At 43.7% G+C, this 23,217-nt stretch overlaps 1 protein-coding gene across 1 annotated transcript in view; it reads right to left on the bottom strand.

The window, feature by feature from the left end:
- The window catches only part of USP42 (ubiquitin specific peptidase 42), a 118,490-nt gene extending 98,355 nt beyond the window's left edge, over positions 1-20,135 (bottom strand). Inside the window, exons 1-2 of the mRNA XM_073591018.1 lie at positions 19,983-20,135; positions 3,018-3,246 (exon numbers count right to left, since the gene is read on the bottom strand). Coding sequence (XP_073447119.1) covers positions 3,018-3,237 — 220 coding nt within the window. The 5' untranslated portion in view covers positions 3,238-3,246; positions 19,983-20,135. The remainder of the gene's footprint in view (positions 1-3,017; positions 3,247-19,982) is intronic.
- Between the last annotated feature and the right edge of the window lie 3,082 nt (positions 20,136-23,217).

Genomic DNA, 23,217 nt, shown 5'->3' with positions numbered 1-23,217 from the left:
TCATTTGTACATTGTGTCCTGGTCACATTTGGCTAAAGCTATGTGTATTGGGTTAAATCATTCTTGCTAAACATCCATCACATGATGCGTGGATATTACTGCAGTGATGTGCTGGCTACAACAGCTTCCCCCACAGACCAGTGTACAGCAAGAGGAGCACTAAATAATGTCACGCAACCTTTTTTTCCTATCGATTTTAAGGGGAAAAAAAAAAAAAAACCAACCACCTTCAGATGAATGTTTAAATAAGGAAAGAAAGCTGAACAGTAGCCAATGCAACAAGTATAAAATGTATAGCTGAAGACTGAAGTTCTACTTTATGACACTGACCTAAAACAAAGTATGCAGAGAAGGGCTTCTGAATTTTACCTAACTTTCCAGAACAGCATAATAGCAAACAATGAAAGGTCAAAAATAGCAATGAGAATATTTTTCTGATAACACATTTGCTTTCAATATTTCTTTATGCACAAGACATTTGTGTGACAATAAGGTAAGCAGAAATCATGTGAAGTAAAAAGACAGAAAGGGGTTTGTGCATGAAAAGCATGTTCACAATTTATTGTTTCCTACTGCATGTTGCAAACTTTCATCTGTGTCTTTAGCAGCAATAGTTGAAAATTAAACAAGAATTCCGATTCACTGCTGTTAGCATTTTTCATACATAAGCACCAAAACAAAAGGAAAAAAAAAAAAAAAAGACATGGTACCTGATAACCTGCAGAATTTAGAAAGGAGATTGAATAGCATCACTGGCAAATATGAAAGCAAAGTATACCTGAATTTGTAATAGTTTAAGGGAAATGCATGTGTTGTCACCATAGTTCTGAAAATTGGTCCAGGATGTAATAACATTTGAAAAAGGCCTCTTAATTCTTCCTATTACTTTAAAAATAACCTTTTTAGCCATTAACAGGTTTCCCAAAGTCAGCCTACTAGCTGCAATTTTAGAAAAATGGGATAGGTGGCCACCTATAATTACTTGTTCCAGATGTAGTACTAAAAAAGATCCCATGTAGGTCAGAAGTATAGCAAGTAACTTTGAGCAGTAGGCTATAAATTCACGCCAGAATGCCTGGATAACTGGTCTCGGCCACCATAAATGAGGAGACTTCCAAGTCGCATCAACATAACTTGGAGAAATCAGAAAAAAAAACGTGTAAATAAGCTCATATCCTGTATTACCTAAAGAGCAAACTTGCATTTTATAACAGAGAAAATTAAAATAATTTTTGTTGCAGAGCTCACGACAAATACATTTTCTTCCATTCATGTAGAATCTAGGCACTATATACAACCAGGACTTTTTTGCATATCAATTCAAAGCTAGTATAGTCCACAATAAAAAGTATGGATTAATGGCCCAATTGCCACAGTGTACGACACGAATGGAGAAGCTATAGAAAACTTTGATAATATACAGCCGATTCTACTAAGAATTATTACCAGTATGGTGAGAAGTTGAACCTTGAGTAGCAGGAGATTCTTTTCATATGAATTACATACACAGAAATATATTTATATATCTTCACTATGCATTTCCTTTAAATTAGACATTTTCCTACAACATAGGAATCACTGGCTGTTGCAAAGGGAACATACACAGCCTCAGCCATGTCACAGCCCCACAGCATCAAGTGACCTTTCACTTTTATGAATGAATTACCACCACTGCAGAGCTGTGTGAGCTATGGCCAGTTGTAAATGCCAAGAGGGGAGACCTGCACACAGATTTTACTATTATGAACTGACATATCAGTGTCAGGACACATCAGTGTCAGGACACATCAGTGTCAGGACACATCAGTGTCAGGACACATCAGTGTCAGGACACATCAGTGTCAGGACACATCAGTGTCAGGACACATCAGTGTCAGGACACATCAGTGTCAGGACACATCAGTGTCAGGACACATCAGTGTCAGGACACATCAGTGTCAGGACACATCAGTGTTGTCAGGGCATTTTTTATTTTTTTTGATTGGGGGGGGGGGTTGCAGGCTGTACCTTCCCCCACAGAAACTTCCATGAATTTGGCTTCAGCCTGGGGCAGACCTACAGCCAGCATACACATCAGGAGGTGCCTTTACTCTGCAACGGGGCCGCCAATCAGAATGGGATCAAGTGCATATAGCACTTGCTCCCCTGAAGGATTAAATAGAATTTAGTTTATTGTGAGAGCGAACAATGAACTGAAAGTGCTCAATAAATGGTTAGTGAACAGTGCTCAGAAGTGTTAAGAAATGTTTAGTGACTGTGGTGGTTTCAGAAAGGGGTAATGAACACTAAATAGAAGTTGCACAGCAAAAGACTAAATTACACTGCCTTTTTATTTTTTAACCTAATGCAAAAGAATTAGGAACCAAGGCATTTTTTTAAAGTCTTAAAGTGATTGTAAAGTCTTATTTTTTTTTTTTTAAATAACAAACGTTATACGCACCTGCTCTGTGCAGTTGGTTTTGCACAGAGCAGTCTGGATAATCCTCTTCGCTGCTCCTGGCCCCTCCCTATCAAGTGCCCCCTCAGCCAGCAGCTCTCTATTGGGGCACCCGAGCCGAGACAGAGCTCCGTGTAGCCAGACACGGAGCTCCATCCCCTCTCACCCGATTGGCTGACCGACTGATTGACACCCACGGGAGCCAATGGCAACGCTGCTGTGTCTCAGCCAATCAGGAGGCGTGTCCTAGACAGATGCGACATCTGTGGACATATCTGGAGAGAGATGGGGCTCAGGTAAGTAATTAGGGGGGTGCTGGTGAGGCAGCTACACACAGGAGGTTTTTTTTATCTTAATGCAAAGAATGCATTAAGATAAAAAAAACCTTCTGCTTTTACAACTCCTTTAAACAAGAGTAACTTGTCCTATAGCCGTCATAGCCAACTTCTTAGTGAACATGTGGAAGCCTTGATGTATATACGGAAATTCAATAACAGCCACAAGAAATCTTTGTATACCACAATAAAACAAAGAAAGAGGCAGAAAAAAAAAAAAAAATGGAACGAGAACCAGTTCTTACGTGGATCATTCTGCTCTGAAGGCACAGGCTTTTCAGGAACAGATGAGCTTGAATAGACGGCAGCACCAGGTACTGGTCCAAGAGACGTTTTAGCTAAGGCTGATACTACGCCCAAAGTTGTCGAACCTGTTTCTATTTCTCCAGAAGATGGTGAAATGGACTTGCAAAGCTGGTTCTGGCATGTTGCACTCACTGGAGAAACTTTATCAATTATAGTCATGGTTTGACACTGCAAAAGAAAATACAAGATATTCATTGTTTGATTTCATATTTGTCAAATTATTAATTGCCTGCATTGATAATGCACATCAGTATATTGCATATTTAGCAAATGCTGTTCTATAATCACCGACAGAAGAACAAGAAGGAAAGAAGGAAGAACAAAGTACCAACCTCTTTGGTCTCTGCCACAAGGGAGCTTATGGCAGACACACCAAATGCTTTTCTTGTAGAAAACGCAAAAAAAAAGTGAAACTGCTGGCACTAAGAAAAAAAAATTACCTTAAAAGTAATACTATAGGCTTTGTTATTTTAAAACAAAAAACCTAACATGTTACACTTACCTGCTCTGTGCAATGGTTTTGCACAGAGCAACTCCGATCCTGCCCCTTCTCGGGACCCCAAACAGTGCTCCTGGCACCCCCAGCCCCCCCCCACCGCACCCAGCCACTTGCTATGGAGGCACTCACATGTTCTCGATTCCTGCTCTGTGTATCCAAAAGACAGAACAAGGCTCGGTCCCATCCCATGCCTCACTGACTGATTGGCAGAATGGCTCCTGCATCTGAGCCAATGAGGAGCAAGAGACTCGAGGGAGCCTTGGCTCTCGTGCACATCACTGGATCAAGATCGAGCTCTGGCATGCATTTAGGGGGTGCTGTCGCTAAAGCAGAATTTTTTTACCTTACTGCACAGGATGCAGTAAGATAGAAAACCTTCGGCCTTTAGAACCACTTTAAAAAGGCATTTTAAACTTTCAAATGGTTTTGTTGTTTTCACTAGGTATCAATGTTTGTCTTACCTTGTAATGATGGGCTCACATCTTGTGGCTGCAGTTTTTAGCATCATGGCTGATCGATTTCCCTATATCCAAGTATTCACTTACCTAGCTTGTCCCCTTTGTTGCCATTTTTTGCACAGTAGGAATTACTAAATCAGACTACCATGTCCCTTAAGTCCCTGGCTTCAACAGCCCAGCTCTAAAAGCTAGCAACTTAAAGAAGGATGGAAGAATGAACCTGCGACAGAAGGCCGGGTCAATCCAGTAGTATCCAAAGGTCATCCACTGACATGTTTACAACATTGGAGTACCAAGCTCTCAGGGGGCCATACCAGGGCAATCAGAAACACTTGAATTCTTTCACTCGAATACAGCAAAGTAGACTAGAAGCGGAGACTGTCGAAAGACATCATTTAGAAAGAAACTTGTCCCCAAGGTGTCACCAGAGCATCCATCACAACGTTTGTGAATCCCTGGCCCTGGAAACAAACCCGTTCAGCTTTACTTTAATCCACATCCAGGTTCCACAACATTGGCAGAGCTCCTCCAACAGCTCTGGGTGAAGAGCCCATTTTTCCAGAGATGTTTGTTCATGGCTGAGAAAAACTGCTTGGCAATTTTCCACACCTGACCAGACATGGAGGAGTTCTGCCCAAACTAGAATGAGAGCCACTTTCTAGTGAGCAGTCCGACGCCTGGTGCCACCTTGATGATTTATATACGCCAATACTTTGGGGTTGTCCGATTTGACCTTTTTTCGGGAAGGCCCTTCAGCTGCACCAACCAATGCAGTAAGCCACGGTGTCCAATCTTTCTAAAGAAAGGGCCAGTTTACGGTCTTTCAGACTTTAGGGGGGCAGAACACTGGTGTCAATGGGTGGAATAATGCCCAGTTGGTATCAGTGGGGAGGAATAGTGTCCCGTCAATAGGGAGAATAATGCCCTATCCTTGGGTGTCAGTGGTTGTAATATTGTCTTGCATCAGTGAGAGGAACACTGCCCCAAGGGACAGATAAAGGCACGCAAAGGGCTGCATCTGGCCCCCAGGCCGCATTTTGGAGACCACTGCAGTAACCTAAAGCATATAGTCATTAATTCTAGAATGCTGATGGGCAACGACCATCCTCCAGGATTCTACTTTATTTGATACCTCCACTAGTAAAATCCCTCCCGCTCATCATGAAACTAATCAACACCGTAAAGTATTTGTGAACACATTGATACAACACATATTGTAGAACAGCAAATAATGCATTGGTACTACAATTGTATCGCAATAGATTAAAAACCTACAGATCATTCATTTTTTTTGTTTGAAGTTCCATTGTGCGATCATGTGCTCAGTGTCACAATCAGCTCCTCTTCCCCTATCTGGGGTCATGTCCTATTATGGAGCAGGCATGCAGGTTACTAGGTAAAGGGGAAAGGGGTTCAACCAGAGAAGCAGGCTACCCTGGGGCACTAAACAGTGCTGCCACACTGAATCCATTCTTCTGCCAAAAGTGCCTTCAGGGACTCAATTCCCCAGCTGGGGATCACTGCTCTGAACTGTACCTTACTGGTCTGCAAAGAAAAATACGATTGTGCAGGGTCCTGTTTTGTCAGGTCCAACTGGCAATGTTACAGGCAGTACACCCATGTCCAGTGTGGGGTCTGGGTACCATTCCACTAAGTATTGAAAAACCATAGGGAAATTGATTCAGAAAGAGCCAGTATCCTAATCCCAGGTGAAACCACTGAAAAGCTATCTATGCTTTCATGCAGAGACTGCACAGACATGACCATCACCTAAGACACTGGGCAAAAAAAAAAAAAACTTAGTCTCGTTTTTCCACCAGTGTACAATTGCCTAAAGGTGACAGCAAAACCTTATCGTAATGGATATGCAGATGGTCTCATGCTGTATGAGAATGAAACAAAAAAACAAAAAATAAACATTGAGCACAAGGGGCATTACTCGCTATTATTCTGATGTGTTCCTTGTGCCATTGGCTCCTGCTTTCCTTGAAATATTCATCCTTCAGCCTTCAGTCTGCAGTGAAATCAGAGTAAACATTTTCAGCACAGGAAGAGCCTATACAACTGTGCAAGATGGAACAAAAGACTAATGGGCAATTGTACCCATAGTACAGTCAACTTTTAATTAATGGTCCCACATATCTAAGTGCCTTGCAAAAAAAAAAACAAAAACAAAAAAAAAAAAAAAACAAAACTTACCTTCCGCTCTGTTTTAGTGATGTTCACTGTGTGGCCTTGCCGAACATTGTAAAGCCTTTAAAAAAAAAAAAATCCCTTCTGGGTCCTATTCCTACTCCCTGTTGCAGATTTCTCTTAGCAGCTCTGTAACATCACTATTACAAGCTGACAAGTTAAAAATAACTCCTTCAGTCCACTAACGTGTTACAAATCCCGCTCGAGCATCCCTTGCTTAAAAGTAATATGGCCAAAGCTTTTTTGGGTCATACTCTTCATGTGTCACAGGAATGCACTTTTACTCTCCTGTGACCCACAGTCAGCTTGTAGCCACTCCAGGCTCTGGAAGGACCCCAACAAAATTATCTGGATCCACCCAGGTGCCCGATTGACAGCCTGCTCCAGCTCACGGCTGAGAGCTGAAGCCAGAAGCATCTGCAGAAACCACAAGAGGAGCACAGTGGAGAGCAGTGACTGACAGTATTAAGTTTGATGTAAAATTTTGATACAGTTTTAGTCTTGACTAAAATGCCATTTTAGTTTTAGTTGTAAATTAGTCTACTATAATCTCCAGTACATTTTAGTCGACTAAAATCAAATGGGTTTAGTTAAATTGTAATGCATTATTTAAGCATTTCTCTAGATTTTCAAACTCCTTCTATACTCCTGTAGGAAAAAATAAATAAAAATTTGGTCTGAGGGGGCCCGTAATGCTGTCAGTGCTCTGGACGGTCTAAGAAGGCCCGTAATCCTGTCAGTACCCTGGATGGTCTGAGGAGGCGGTGTGTAGTGCTGCATAATGCTTTGGATGGTGGTCTGAGCAGGCCTGTAAATTTTGCAGTGTTGAACACGCTACGGTCGCTACCTTGCTTGCTGGGAGGCAAAAACACTCACAGGCTTTACAGGCGGAGCTCCAAGGCAACCAGAAGTTCATGTGGGTAAATGTCCCTCCCTCAGATTTTCATTCCGCTTTCATTCCTTGAGGAAAATGGGAATGGATTCTTGTCACAGTTTTTGTCAACTGTCAGAGACGTGGGGTAATTTTCGTTTAGTTTTCTTCACCGGAAACATTCCGCTGACGAAAATATTTTCATTAATGAAATTAACACTGGTGACTGAAGCACTGCTACCCACTCTGAGCAATCAGTAGTCATGTGATAACAAGAGAGAGATAGAGATGAGAGAGATAGAGATGAGAGAGATAGAGATGAGAGAGATAGAGATGAGAGAGATAGAGATGAGAGAGATAGAGATGAGAGAGATAGAGATGAGAGAGATAGAGATGAGAGAGATAGAGATGAGAGAGATAGAGATGAGAGAGATAGAGATGAGAGAGATAGAGATGAGAGAGATAGAGATGAGAGAGATAGAGATGAGAGAGATAGAGATGAGAGAGATAGAGATGAGAGAGATAGAGATGAGAGAGATAGAGATGAGAGAGATAGAGATGAGAGAGATAGAGATGAGAGAGATAGAGATGAGAGAGATAGAGATGAGAGAGATAGAGATGAGAGAGATAGAGATGAGAGAGATAGAGATGAGAGAGATAGAGATGAGAGAGATAGAGATGAGAGAGATAGAGATGAGAGAGATAGAGATGAGAGAGATAGAGATGAGAGAGATAGAGATGAGAGAGATAGAGATGAGAGAGATAGAGATGAGAGAGATAGAGATGAGAGAGATAGAGATGAGAGAGATAGAGATGAGAGAGATAGAGATGAGAGAGATAGAGATGAGAGAGATAGAGATGAGAGAGATAGAGATGAGAGAGATAGAGATGAGAGAGATAGAGATGAGAGAGATAGAGATGAGAGAGATAGAGATGAGAGAGATAGAGATGAGAGAGATAGAGATGAGAGAGATAGAGATGAGAGAGATAGAGATGAGAGAGATAGAGATGAGAGAGATAGAGATGAGAGAGATAGAGATGAGAGAGATAGAGATGAGAGAGATAGAGATGAGAGAGATAGAGATGAGAGAGATAGAGATGAGAGAGATAGAGATGAGAGAGATAGAGATGAGAGAGATAGAGATGAGAGAGATAGAGATGAGAGAGATAGAGATGAGAGAGATAGAGATGAGAGAGATAGAGATGAGAGAGATAGAGATAGAGATGAGAGAGATAGAGATAGAGATGAGAGAGATAGAGATAGAGATGAGAGAGATAGAGATAGAGATGAGAGAGATAGAGATAGAGATGAGAGAGATAGAGATAGAGATGAGAGAGATAGAGATAGAGATGAGAGAGATAGAGATAGAGATGAGAGAGATGAGAGAGATAGAGATGAGAGAGATAGAGATAGAGATGAGAGAGATGAGAGAGATAGAGATGAGAGAGATGATAGAGATAGAGATGAGAGAGATAGAGATAGAGATGATAGAGATAGAGATGAGAGAGATGATAGAGATAGAGATGAGAGAGATGATAGAGATAGAGATGAGAGAGATGATAGGAGATAGAGATGATAGAGATGATAGAGATGATAGAGATGATAGAGATGATAGAGATGATAGAGATGATAGAGATGATAGAGATGATAGAGATGATAGAGATGATAGAGATAGAGATGATAGAGATAGAGATGATAGAGATAGAGATGATAGAGATAGAGATGATAGAGATAGAGATGATAGAGATGATAGAGATAGAGATAGAGATAGAGATGATAGAGATAGAGATAGAGATGATAGAGATAGAGATAGAGATAGAGATGATAGAGATAGAGATAGAGATAGAGATGATAGAGATAGAGATAGAGATAGAGATGATAGAGATAGAGATAGAGATAGAGATGATAGAGATAGAGATAGAGATAGAGATGATAGAGATGATAGAGATGATAGAGATGATAGAGATGATAGAGATAGAGATGATAGAGATAGAGATGATAGAGATAGAGATGATAGAGATAGAGATGATAGAGATAGAGATGATAGAGATAGAGATGATAGAGATAGAGATGATAGAGATAGAGATGATAGAGATAGAGATGATAGAGATAGAGATGATAGAGATAGAGATGATAGAGATAGAGATGATAGAGATAGAGATGATAGAGATAGAGATGATAGAGATAGAGATGATAGAGATAGAGATGATAGAGATAGAGATGATAGAGATAGAGATGATAGAGATAGAGATGATAGAGATAGAGATGATAGAGATAGAGATGATAGAGATAGAGATGATAGAGATAGAGATAGAGATGATAGAGATAGAGATGATAGAGATAGAGATAGAGATGATAGAGATAGAGATAGAGATGGAGATAGAGATGATAGAGATAGAGATAGAGATGATAGAGATAGAGATAGAGATAGAGATGATAGAGATAGAGATAGAGATGATAGAGATAGAGATAGAGATGATAGAGATAGAGATAGAGATGATAGAGATAGAGATAGAGATGATAGAGATAGAGATAGAGATGATAGAGATAGAGATAGAGATGATAGAGATAGAGATAGAGATGATAGAGATAGAGATAGAGATGATAGAGATAGAGATGATAGAGATAGAGATGATAGAGATAGAGATAGAGATGATAGAGATAGAGATGATAGAGATAGAGATAGAGATGATAGAGATAGAGATAGAGATGATAGAGATAGAGATAGAGATGATAGAGATAGAGATAGAGATGATAGAGATGATAGAGATAGAGATGATAGAGACAGAGATGACACGAGACAGATGACACGAGACAGAGATGACACGAGACAGAGATGACACGAGACAGAGATGACACGAGACAGAGATGACACGAGACAGAGATGACACGAGACAGAGATGACACGAGACAGAGATGACACGAGACAGAGATGACACGAGACAGAGATGACACGAGACAGAGATGACACGAGACAGAGATGACACGAGACAGAGATGACACGAGACAGAGATGACACGAGACAGAGATGACACGAGACAGAGATGACACGAGACAGAGATGACACGAGACAGAGATGACACGAGACAGAGATGACACGAGACAGAGATGACACGAGACAGAGATGACACGAGACAGAGATGACACGAGACAGAGATGACACGAGACAGAGATGACACGAGACAGAGATGACACGAGACAGAGATGACACGAGACAGAGATGACACGAGACAGAGATGACACGAGACAGAGATGACACGAGACAGAGATGACACGAGACAGAGATGACACGAGACAGAGATGACACGAGACAGAGATGACACGAGACAGAGATGACACGAGACAGAGATGACACGAGACAGAGATGACACGAGACAGAGATGACACGAGACAGAGATGACACGAGACAGAGATGACACGAGACAGAGATGACACGAGACAGAGATGACACGAGACAGAGATGACACGAGACAGAGATGACACGAGACAGAGATGACACGAGACAGAGATGACACGAGACAGAGATGACACGAGACAGAGATGACACGAGACAGAGATGACACGAGACAGAGATGACACGAGACAGAGATGACACGAGACAGAGATGACACGAGACAGAGATGACACGAGACAGAGATGACACGAGACAGAGATGACACGAGACAGAGATGACACGAGACAGAGATGACACGAGACAGAGATGACACGAGACAGAGACGACAGAGACAGAGACGACAGAGACAGAGACGACAGAGACAGAGACGACAGAGACAGAGACAGAGATGACAGAGATAGAGATAGAGATGATAGAGATAATAGAGATAGAGATGATAGAGATGATAGAGATAGATCTCGACTATGCTTCTGTCCCATGTTGACTCTGAGACCATACGTGCACCTGGTCCTTTTAATACTTTAAAGATATGTTACTTCCTTATAGCACAGAGACCATAACACACCCCTCGGAGAGAGATGAGGCACAGGGAGGGTGATCAATGTGACAGTGGGGGGAGGGAATTGGGTAATTACTAGAACCGATCCACCTGCAGCAGCTGAAAGCTGGCTTCTCTTCCTCCCTTCAGCCGGCTTAAAGAAGCTACGGGTAGATTGGGTCCAGTAACTGTTTCCTATGGTTTAGTTTGAGAATGAATCGGAAGCCTCTTATTTAATCAATCTGTAGTGCAGTTAATGATGCAGAGGTAGGGATTGAGTCATTTAGATCCTCAGTCTCAAAAGTGACATTAGGAGACTGTTTAGGCCCCTGATATTTCATAAAAGCCCCCCATACCCCAAACAGGGTTGTGGAAATATTAAAACTTGCAAAATTATTAAGGGCTCATTCTCTGGCCTATACAGTGAATGAGTGATTTATGTGGCTGGAGCTGCCCATTAACCTATGGGGATACAGCAGCTGTATGAACACAGCCACAGGTCCTAATCTGAGAGGCGTGCAGGTAAGTGGCCCCGAATGCACACTGGAGCTGTACACCTGTAACCACATGCCTATCAAATTAGGACCTGCAGCTGTGATTTTACAGTCAATGCATCCACATATCGTAACAAAAATAGCGCAAAAAACAAAAAAACAAAAAAAAAAAAGCCGATTCACACTGCACATGTGAAAGAGTCTCAAGACCTCATTCACACACACAGAGCTTTATTTATTAACTAAATACCTGTTTTAATGTTTAGATTTAGCAGGAATTTTGAATGTTATTTTGCGTGAGCTAATGATTTTAGTAAAAATATTGTTTTGATATTTTTTTTTGGGGGGGGGGGGGGGGGGGGGGCAGTCAGTTAGGCTGTACAGGCCCCCTGATTTCTAAAAGTAACCCTGCCAGTTATGATTGGCGGTCCTCAGTGATAGCTTCCTGACAGGAAAGCTCGAGTGGGTTTGGATTAGTATCTGAACACGCTTGAGCTCATCCCTACAAGAGAAACCTTACATGAAAATGCTAGAGATCACCGGTAGCCTTTTGGCATAATCCATGCTTGCATATTCATGCTCCCTACAGCCCACCTGAAATACCTGTACCACAGCAAGATGTATTGTAAAAGGTCAGAGGAAAAAAAAAAAAAAAAGGTAATAAATAGAAAATGGATGGACAACAGAAAAAAAGCTGAGTTAGACTTACCGGTAACTCCTTTTCTGAGAGTCTTCCAGGACAGCCCATGAGACCCTAGGGCTCCTCCCACCAGGAGAGGAAACACGTTAACCCTCACCAGATAAAAGGGCGGTCCTCCAGGCCCCATGTCAGTATTTGAGAACCGTAGGACGTCCCTGTAAAACATATGCATAATACACATGACTTCAAGAAAAAACCGGGTGGGAATCCAGCTGTCCTGGAAGACTCTGATAAAAGGAGTTACCAGTAAGTCTAACTCAGCTTTTCTCCAAGCGTCTTCCAGGACAGCCCATGAGACAATGAACCAGAACTTACCAGTCTAGGGAGGGATAACTGCCTGAAGGACCTTACGACCAAACGCCTGCTCCTGAGCAGATAGGAGATCCAGGCGACAATGTTTAACCACTTGACAACTGAGCACTTAAACCCCCTTCCTAACCAGACCAATTTTCAGTTTTTGGTGCTCTCACATTCTGAATGAAAATTACTCAGTCATGCAACACTGTACCCATATGAAATTTTTGTCCTTTTTTCATACAAATAGAGCTTTCTTTTGGTGGTATTTAATAACCGCTGGGTTTTGTATTTTTTGCGCTATAAAATCAAAAAAGACTGAAAATTCAGTAAAAAAGAAAAAGAAAAATCTTTGTTTCTGTTAAAATTTATTGCAGAGTATTAGACATTATTGCAGAGTACTGCACAGTATGGGCACAGAGCAGCGCTGTGGACACTACAGATCCAGCCCACAGCACTGCTAAAAACGATCTCTCCTCACTGTACAGATCGGTACAGAGAGGGGGAAGGAAGAACCGGCATCATAATATGACACAGGTTTGTTTACAAGTGATCGCTCCGTTATTTGACGGAGCGATCACGTGGTAAACGGTCGATACAAGTGGTCATTTACCGCGATCCGTGATGTGTCAGGTCTTCCGGACCCGGCGGTCACGGATGTTTGCGGGAGTGCGCCCCAGGGTGCACGCGAGAGCAACATTCTGGGAGCACGTCCCACGGACGCCCACCCAGAATAAGCCAACCGCGCTGTAGCCATCTTTCAGCTATGGCCCGGTCGGCAAGTGGTTAATGAAGGTCGAAAAACTGGACAATGTGGCAGCCCTGCAAATTTGTTCCGGTAAAGCTCCAACCCTCTCTGCCCAAGACACAGACAGACAAGGCTCTTCTTGAGTGCACAGTGACAAAAGGAGGACAAACTTCCCTAATTTTATACATTTCAGAAATGGATAAAGCAAGCTATCTAGCCAAGGTGGCTTTAGATGTACGCTTTGTGGTCCTAAAAAGGAGGACAAACAAGGCATCTGTTTTTCTAAAGGTATTGGTGACCTCAAGGTAGACGAGAAGAATTCTTCTCACGTCTAAAAAACAAAATTTTCTTTCATGGTCACCCTTTGGCGAACTACAAAAGCTTGGCAGTACATTGTCCTGGGATCTGTGGAATGTACTGCCCACTTTAGGCAGAAATCCTGGATCAGTTTTCAAAACAACCCAATCATCAAAAATTGAGAGGAAAGGCTCCCTCACTGATAGGGCCTGTAACTCACTTGCCTTACGAGCTGAGGTAATTGCCACAATAAAAAAAATTGTTTTTAAGGTAAGTAACTTAACGGAAACAACCTCTAGGGGCTCAAAGGGGAATTCTACCAGAGTTTGAAGCACCAGGGAAAGGTCCCAGGTTGGACAACTTCTAACCACTAGCCGTAGATTGTAAGCTCCTTGAGGGTAGGGACTGATGTGAATGTACAATGTATATGTAAAAGCGCTGCGTAAATTGACAGCGCTATATAAGTACCTGAAATAAATAAAATAAATAAACCACTACTGGCCTGGACCTAGAAATTGAGTTGAAGAATCTAGCTATAGTGGGATTTTCCAAGAGAGAAAAATTGGAGAAAAACACTGATAGTTGCCGCCTGTACCTTTAAGGTACTAACTGAAAGACCTTTGTCGACACCCTCTTGAAAAAAATTCCAAAATTGAAGGAACATCATGAGTTAATCTTTGATTTTCAGATAACCATGAGTTAAATTTCTTCCAAACCTTGGAATATATGGCTCTAGTGACTGGTTTTCTACAATTTACCAGGGTCTTGACTACTTTGTCAGAGAACCCCTGGGTGCTTGGTATCTTTTCTTCAGATACCAGGCCGTCAAGCTTAAGGAAACCACCTGTGGATGTGACACTAGACCCTGTGATAAGTCTTCTCTCTTCTGAAGACTCAGTGGAGGCTCCGAGACCAGAGTCTGTAACAGGGAAAACCATGGCCTCTTAGGATAAGATTTGTTTCTTCTAGAAGAAACTTCTGGAGGACCTCCAGAATTAGCCTGATCGGCAGGAAGGTGTAACAGAGGTCGAATGACCACAGATTCGCCAGAGCATCAATACCCAATGATCAATCCGCTGGGTTCAGAGAAAAGAACTTCTCTGTCTTGCGGAAAGCAAGAGGTCATCAGACCCACTGCTCTTGAAACCTCTCTCAGTGATTGTTTGCATCATTCTTGAGACATTCTCCTTCGGAAGAAAAACTTTTTGGTCTACTGAGCAAAATTCGTACCCCAGATATGACACTTTCTGGGCCGGAATTAAGGAAGACTTCTTTGTTTATTAACCAGCCTACAGACTGAAGGAAGTCCTGTACAGTCTAGAGATCTGCTAATAACTTTTGGTATGACTGCCACTACTAGGTCGTCCAGGTAAGGTATAATAGTTATCGCCTTTAACCTTAGCGGAGCCTCCAACACCTTTGTAAGAATGCGTGGGGCTGAGGACAGGCCGAAGGGGAGGGCTTGAAATTGAAAGTGCCGAATCTCTGTTCCCATCTTGACCGCTAGTCTCAAGAATCTTTGGAAGGCTGGACGAATAGGGATGTACAGATAGGCATCCCTCAAAACCAAAGTGGCCATGAAGCAGTTTGGGTAAAGCAGGTTTTTGATTGAGAACACCATAAGAATGTGCTTGTACCTAAACGAAAGGTTTAGAGACCGGAGGTTCAGGATAAGCTGATGGTTTCATGACGGCTTTCTGATGACAAATATATGGGAATAAAATCCCTTGCCCTGATCCGACCGGGGAACCGGGATCAGGACCTTTTGATCTAACAAGTCTCCAATTTGGAGACCCAGGGCCCTCACTTTTACCCAATCCTGGGGAGGGAAGGGGACCAATAACCGCTCTGGTGTCTGGCAAGAAAATTCCAGCCTGTACCCATTGGTCACTAGGTCCGGGATGAATGGACTTGAGGTGACTGCTACCCACTGTGGGAGAAAGGTCCTCAATCTTCCTCCCACTGGGAGACACGAGTCAGAGTCACTGTGGCATGGCAGGTTGTTGAGGAGAGTTAAACAAGACGCCCCATCTACCCTTGTGCCCTGTCCAATGTTATTTGGGCCTATTGTCCCTTTCTCTAGGACCTAGATGCCTACTTTGGCTGTCGGTTATACATTAACTAGGCCATCTATACAGGTGCGGCAAACTGTTTTGCTTCATGAGGAGCTCAATTTGTTTCCGCAAACCGCATGTTTCCTTTTTGGTGGCTGCGCTTGGGCCTTGTCCTGAGTCTTGGCCTGCAAGAGAACAAATGACCCCAATAAATTTTACACCACATACACTCCATAACACCCCGTGCAGGAGAAAAGGAAAATGTGCCCCCTTCACCTAGTCCCTACTGGTTACAAGGGGAAGAACACTCACAGGATGTGCAAGCAAGTAAAATACACTTCAGGCTTACCTGTGAGGTTCTGGTGTTCGGGCCTGCTTCCGCTATTGTAGAGGAGTCCATCCAGCCCCTGTAGTGGTCTGCAGCCTCTGCTGGGTTTCACCGTTTTTAAAAACCACCAGCATCCCTGTTTGCACCGTTTAGAGACCGGAACTAGCGTCTCCTGATGTCACACTCCCCGGAAGTACCCCAGCCGGGTACTTCCCGTGGGTCAGCTTGGAACGCAAGTTCCGCACCCCAACGCGCACAGCTTCCTCCCTTCCACTGCACACTCCAGCCAGGCTGTTTAGCAGGGAAAACAAACCGACTGCCGCCATGCGGCTCGCGGGCAGGAGCTCAGACGAACACCGCGGTGCTGGCATTTCCCATGCACTGAGAAACAGGGACAGCAGCCACAAACCTACTCCCCCGGTGGATGTTCCGCTCTGGGACCTAAGAAGAAGGTAGAAATACCACCCCATCGCCACTGGAGCCACGCTCATGAGACTTAGGGGAACCAGTTCCAGGAAACATGTTACCCCCATCAGGAGGAAACACCAATACTGTCATGGGGCCTGGAAGACCTCCCTTTTATCTGGAGGGGGTTGTGTTTCCTGTTCTGGTAGGAGGAGCCCTAGGTCTCATGGGCTGTCCTGGAAGACGCTTAAGAGAAATATAGTGTGAAAAAAACAAAACCATTTAACTACCAGAATCCAGTCTAAGGATTATGTTACTTCAGTGGTTCTCAACCCTGTCCTTAAGTACCCCCAACAGGCCATGTTTGCAGATTCTCCTTTATCTTGCAAAGGTGCTTTAAATCAGAGTCAATGGCTTGGTATTTTGGACAGCTAATTTTATCCAAGAGAAATTCCCAAAACATGGCCTGTTGGGAGCACTTGAGGACAGGGTTGAGAACCACTGTGTTACTTCACTTGCTGAATTAGCATCTAGGTAGGGGAAACACTGACTCCAAGAGCTGCACAATAAGTGCCAAAGGGCCGTAGGTTAGGCAACAGTGCTATAAAGTGAACTAGGTGTCCATTACTTGGAAATAGAGCCAAAAAAAATATGCTTCCAAGGGCTTTTAGGCAGCAGAAAAGTTCAAACTAAATCATAATTGAAAATATTAATGACACTATAAAAAAAATGTCCTTATATACTGGCAAATAACATATAGAGATATCACACTTAAAGATATCGCTAAGCAAGGGCCCCAACACGCTTCAATTATACAAGTTGTAATCTTCCTCAGGGGGATGAGGACATCTAAATGATGAAATTATATCAATTTCTAGAGGGTAGTACCCCCCCCACCTAGCAAGTGTGACCTCTTGTAGGCCGTTCTGGGGTTCCCGCTCCCCCTTGGAGGGGCGACCCTCTGGAAATTACCCAATTTTGGTGTTTTTTTTTTTAGCCTTCTCTGGCCACACACACACCTTCATTTACAAGTTATGATCCACCAATGGCCACAAATGTTTGAAGAAAAAAAAATAAAAAATAATTATTATTATAATAAATTATTCTATTTGCAAATGCTCTAACTTGATATTTCATCATTTTTATCCCCCTGAGGAAGATGGCAACTTGTATAATTGAAACGTGTTTGGGTCCTTGCTGATAAAATTAAGTGTGATATCTCTATATATGGTAATTTGCCAGTAAACAAGGACATCTTTATTGGTCATATATTGAGGTCATGCACACCAGAGCATATGTTTTTAAAGTGTCGTTGAAATTTTATGTCATTTTGTACCAATAAAAATTCTTTTTAAATCCATTTATGATTTAGTTTGAACTTTCCTGCTGCCTAAAAAGCCCTTGGGAGCATGTTTTTTTTTTTTTTTTTGGGTTCTATTTCCATAAAGTTTGGGGAGAGTAGCAATCTTTTCACCCAAGTGGATGGGTTCCTCTTTTTCCTAGTAGGTGTACATTACTTGGCCAATGTAGGAGTAATAGTATACCCTTTCACGTATGCGAACTAAATCTCCATGCTGGTATTAAATGCAAACAAATCCTTACAGAAAACAATTTTTTTTTTTTTTTTTTAAATACACACAGGTCACGTTTGATTCATAATGAAAAAATCTGCCAGGTACATCTGAACTCAGTGCACTAGCCTCCACTAGAGCTGCACGATTAATCGTTAAGATTAGTTATCGCGATTTTCTCCCTGTTGCGATCTTGACAAAGTATGAATGGAGCCCAACTGACGATTACCCAATCACGCACAAAGAAAAAAAAAAAAAAAACCATCAGCAATTTTGCTTGCACATGATTGGATTAGAGAGAAGCTTCACCTTATTCACCAAGTTCTTTTCCCTTGCAAAGTGAACAGTATTTGTATTTAGTAAATCAATCCCAATGTCAGCCTAGGCAAAGTCCTGGGCTTTTAAAAAGAGAAGATCACCCCCCCCCCCCCCCTTTAAATCATACTTACCCTAGGTGGATGCAATATCTACTGTAAACCCTCATACACACTACTGCTTTTTCCATTCAATCCAGAGTTGTAAACAAAACAGTTTTTTGACAGGTCAGGTCGGAGCCACTGTACTAACAATCTGATCTTAGCACAGCAATCTCCCCTGCTGTGCTATTATGATCTGACAGGGCCACCCCCCAACCAGAACACTCCGGTCAGCGCTCTCAGCCATTGGCAGACCTTTTTCGGTCACGCACCTTTGACAGAAGCCGGCTGTCACACCGACACCCAGTACACATAAGCTGAATGTCAGCCGGTTTCTATTGAAACGGCCGAAGCTGCTCAATATTGTGCCTGTGTGTACTAGGCTTAAGACAGAGAACTGAGCGATCAAAGACCGCTGATCACTCAGTTCTCAGTGAGCGTGTCAGTCACCAGCTCTCTGCTCTGGCCCTTCCTCCACACTCACTGGAGCCCTGGGCTATGGAAGCGGCAGGAATGGCTGGCTGAGAAGGGTACTGATCTGGGTGAATCTGGACCATATGGTCATGATCTTTCCCCAGCTTAAACCGGTTCTGTGATGTCAGCAGGCTTCAGCCCGCTGTCTGCTGAAAACGGGTAACAGGAGTGCAAAACAGACTGCACACCTGTGATCCACAGAAGCACAAACAAGCTTTGCCTGTACTTCTCCTTTATTGATAAAAAGAAGAGCTTCAATTAAAAAAAAAATGCTGCTGCTATAAATTGTGATGTGCCAGGAATTCAATGAGATATGTAAAGATGCTGAAAGGTCCACTTTTAGGCTAGGTTGACATCAATGTTAATGGGGAACATACACAAAATCATGAGCATTCCTGACCCACAGAGAAAGGCGCTCCACCTTAGCATTATTTCTGAATGGTACCCCAAAGCATCAATCGCAGTGTCGTTTCAAGTTTGCTATATCGCATGCTGCGATGGCACAATGCGATTCAGTGTGGCACAATTTCAAAAAAGGGAAGAGGATGCCAATGACTGCAACGCTTTACAGGGTCCAATGCAATTTTTTTTTTTTTTTATAAATGTGCATTATTTTATTTTGCACATTTATATGCATGCATGCATCTTATTTATTTTGCAAGCTGTTAAAGGAGTCTTTTACGCGGCACACAGAACAATGTGAACAGACAGCCTGATCCAAACGATGAAGAAAAAAAATCCCTTGGTGTATTAGAGGTCTAACAATGAGCACACTTCCATTGATCTCTGTGGGCAGATGAGCGATGAATGGAGCCAGGCCGGCATTCCCCAGCACAGTAAAGGGGGGCCGGCCTCCTGTGCCATTAATGAATAATGGATGTGCCTGCTAGATGAAGAGAATACAGTCCGGGCGGGCCTGCCAACAATCACATCCCCGTGTATGGAGGAGGAACGCGGCCAGCATGTGTACAGTACACCGCTATCGGCCGCACCCCTCTGCAGGTCGGACGCTTCCCCGCTGACTGAGGAGGGCTGCACCTGCCTCGTATCGGCGTGCATGGCCTGACAAGCTCTCGGGCCTAAAAAGCCGGCACAGGCCTCAGCACAGTGCCGGCCTCCCGGGGCTCCGCTCCCCAGCGCCGGCCTTCCCTCCCTTACACCCCGCCTACCTGAGCGAGCGGACCCGAATTATAGCCACGAGGAGCCCCCGGCTGCTTCCATTTCTCTCCGCTCTCTGCCGGGTAGTGTGTGTGAACAATGACGTTCTCCGCTCACCTCCTACATCCGGGTAACCGCAGAGACTGGGAGGACAACCCTAGGGGGCGGAGCTTCAGGGTGGACGTCACGGGGGGTGGGGGATCGAGCTAACCCGCCAGAATCCTGAAAGGAAAGGGAAAGTGTGGGCTGGTCACAGCAAGCATCCAGCACAGCTGCTCTATTAGGAACCTGTGTGTGAAACTATCTGTCGGATAGTGCCCGCTAGCGGGACGAACGGCGCATGTGCCGTACGGAACAGAACAACAGCTGATTTTACGATCAGCTGTTGAGACAGCGCCTGCGCACAATAGTCGACAGAATAAATGTTGCTGTCAGATTGTGCATTCGGCTGCTTTGTTGGGAAGTGCTTATGGCACAGCACTGTATATACTATTCTTCTGCTTTGACAGAAAGCGTTGGGAACTTGTCTGTGTTATCCACAGCAACCAGTGTTCTGTCAGATACTGCCCGCTATTGAGAAGTGCCCGGGACGAACGGCGCAAGCGCAGCACAACAGCTGATTTTACGATCAGCTGTTGTGACGGCGCCTGCGCACAATAGCCGACTGAAAAGATTTTTCTGTCAGATTGTGCCTTGCGCTGCCGAGGTGTGTTCATGTCGGTGAGGGGCGGATTAGTACATAATGGGGGCAGTGTTGCCAACCGTCAGTATTTTTACTGGCAGTCAGTAAAAAACAGTCAATTTTCTCCTGCCAGTAAATGCCAGTATAAAGAAAAGGTTGCCAGTAAAAAAAATATGGCTGTGACACTCGGCCCAGGGCCAGCCGAGACCATAGGAGTGCCTGCTACAGTGTGTTGGGGCGGCTCTGGTGGAGGCGGTGTCTGAGCATGTCTGTCCTGTGATGTCATGGTGCAGGGGAGCCAAGCAGAGCGGCCAGAGCCTTGTGTGTGGATCTGCGGGATGGGAGAAAGGAAGGCCAAGAGCGGGACCATCAGTGCTGTTTGGACTGGAAGGACCACCTGGCTTGGAGAGAGACTGTCACTGTGACTCAGGAGGGGACGTGTCGTGTTGGTAATCTGTACTGCTGCACACTGCTGTCAGTATCACTGTGAGAGTCAATTTCATGTGTGTGCCACCCATTCTAATTTCTTGCCCTCCTGAGTCCTGTCCCTGAGCTACTTACTATATCGAAAATAAAATAAGAAATATGTTTTTTGCCTAATATCTACCTTAAATCACATTGCTAATTACACATTGTACTTGTTTGTAGCCTAAATAGTGAAATTTGTACTTAAAATTGTAATTTTGTAACTTTTGGAAATGCCAGTAAAAACTTGGTGGTGCCAGTAATTTTGGGTGTTGTGTCAGTAAATTTCAGTCTGTTAGGTTGGCAACACTGGATGGGGGCGGATTATTAAATGATGGCCAGTGCTGCAAAACATATTTTTTTGCTATTCTTTCTGGACGCTTGTGGGGCGTTTTTAGTCAACAGAAGGGCGTGTTTTTCTATCTGAAAAATATGTGTTTTGCAGCACTGGCCATCATTTATAAATCCACCCACAACATGTAGAAATCCGCCCCTTACCACCATGAACTCACCACGGGAGCGCGGGGCACAATTTGACAGAAAAATGGATTCTGTCGGCTATTGTGCACAGGCGCTGTCTCGCTGTCACAACAGCTGATCATAAAATCAGCTGTTGTGCTGTTCCGTATGGCGTATGCGCAGTACAACCCGGGCACTTCTCGACAGAACACCGGGACGAACAGCGCATGCGCCATAGGGAACAGCACAGCAGCTGATTTTACGATCAGCTGTTGAGACGGCACCTGCGCACAATAGGCGACAGAAGAAATGTTTCTGTCAGATTGTGCCTCAAGCTAGCGAGGCGTATTCATATCAGTGAGGGGCGGATTTGTACACGATGGGGGCGGATTATTAAATGATGGCCAGTGCTGCAAAACACATATTTTTCAGATAGCGAAACATGCCCTTCTGTTGACTAAACACGCCCCACAAGCATCCAGGAAGAATAGCAGAAAAATATGTGTTTTGCAGCACAGGCCATCATTTAATAATCCGCCCCCATCATGTACTAAATCGCCCCTCACCAACATAAATACGCCTCGGTAGTGCGAGGCACAATCTGACAGAAACATTTCTTCAGTCTCCTATTGTGCGCAGGCGCCAACTCAACAGCTGATCGTAAAATCAGCTGTTGTGCTGTTCCTTACGGCGCATTCGCCGTTCAATGCGGTGTTCTGTTGAGAAGTGCCCGGGTTGTACTGCGCATGCGCCATACAGAACAGCACAACAGCTGATTTTACAATCAGCTGTCATGACGGCACCTGCGCACAACAGCCGACAGAATACATTTTTCTGTCAGATTGTGCCCCACGCTCCCGTGACAAAAAAATGTTTTCATCGGCTATTGTGAACAGCTGTTCGTTCTGGGCACTTCTTGATAGCGGGCACTGTCCGACAACACTGGTTGCTGTGGATAACACAGACAAGTTCCAAACGCTTCCTGTCAAAGCAGAAGAATGCCATATAGTATATACAGTACTGTGCCATAAGCACTTCCCACCAAAGCAGCAGAATGCCATATACAGTAAAACCTTGGTTTGAGAGTGTTTTGCAAGACAAGCAAAATTTTTTAATACATTTTGATTTGATATACAAGCGATGTCTTGATATACAAGTAGCGTCATTTCACAACTGAGTATAAAAGAGAAAAGAGGCGCCTCTAAGTGTAGCAATACAGTTACATTTAAAGAACGTACAACATTTAGCAACTCACATGGATCATACCTCCCAACAGTCCCGGATTGCCCGAGACAGTCCCACAATTAGCAGCTCTGCATGCAGCTCATCCCAGAACTCTGCACTCTGTAAATAGATCATCCCAGAACCCTGCACTCTGTACATAGCTCATCCCACAACCCAGCACTCTGTACACAGCTCATCCCAGAACCCTGCACTCTATACATAGCTCATCCCTGAACCCTACACTCTGTACGTAGCTCATCCCAGAACCCTGCACTCAGTACGTAGTTCATCCCAGAACAATGCACTCTGTACATAACTCATCCCAGAACCCTACACTCTGTACATAGCTCATCCCAGAACACTGCACCCTATATATAGCTCATCTCAGAACCCAGCACTCTGCATGCAGCTCACAG

Source organism: Aquarana catesbeiana, linkage group LG06, assembly GCF_042186555.1.
Source record: "Aquarana catesbeiana isolate 2022-GZ linkage group LG06, ASM4218655v1, whole genome shotgun sequence".
NCBI classification, from domain to species: Eukaryota; Metazoa; Chordata; class Amphibia; order Anura; family Ranidae; genus Aquarana; species Aquarana catesbeiana.
Note: the sequence above shows the minus strand (reverse complement) of the source record. Positions and strands in the feature narration are given on the sequence as shown.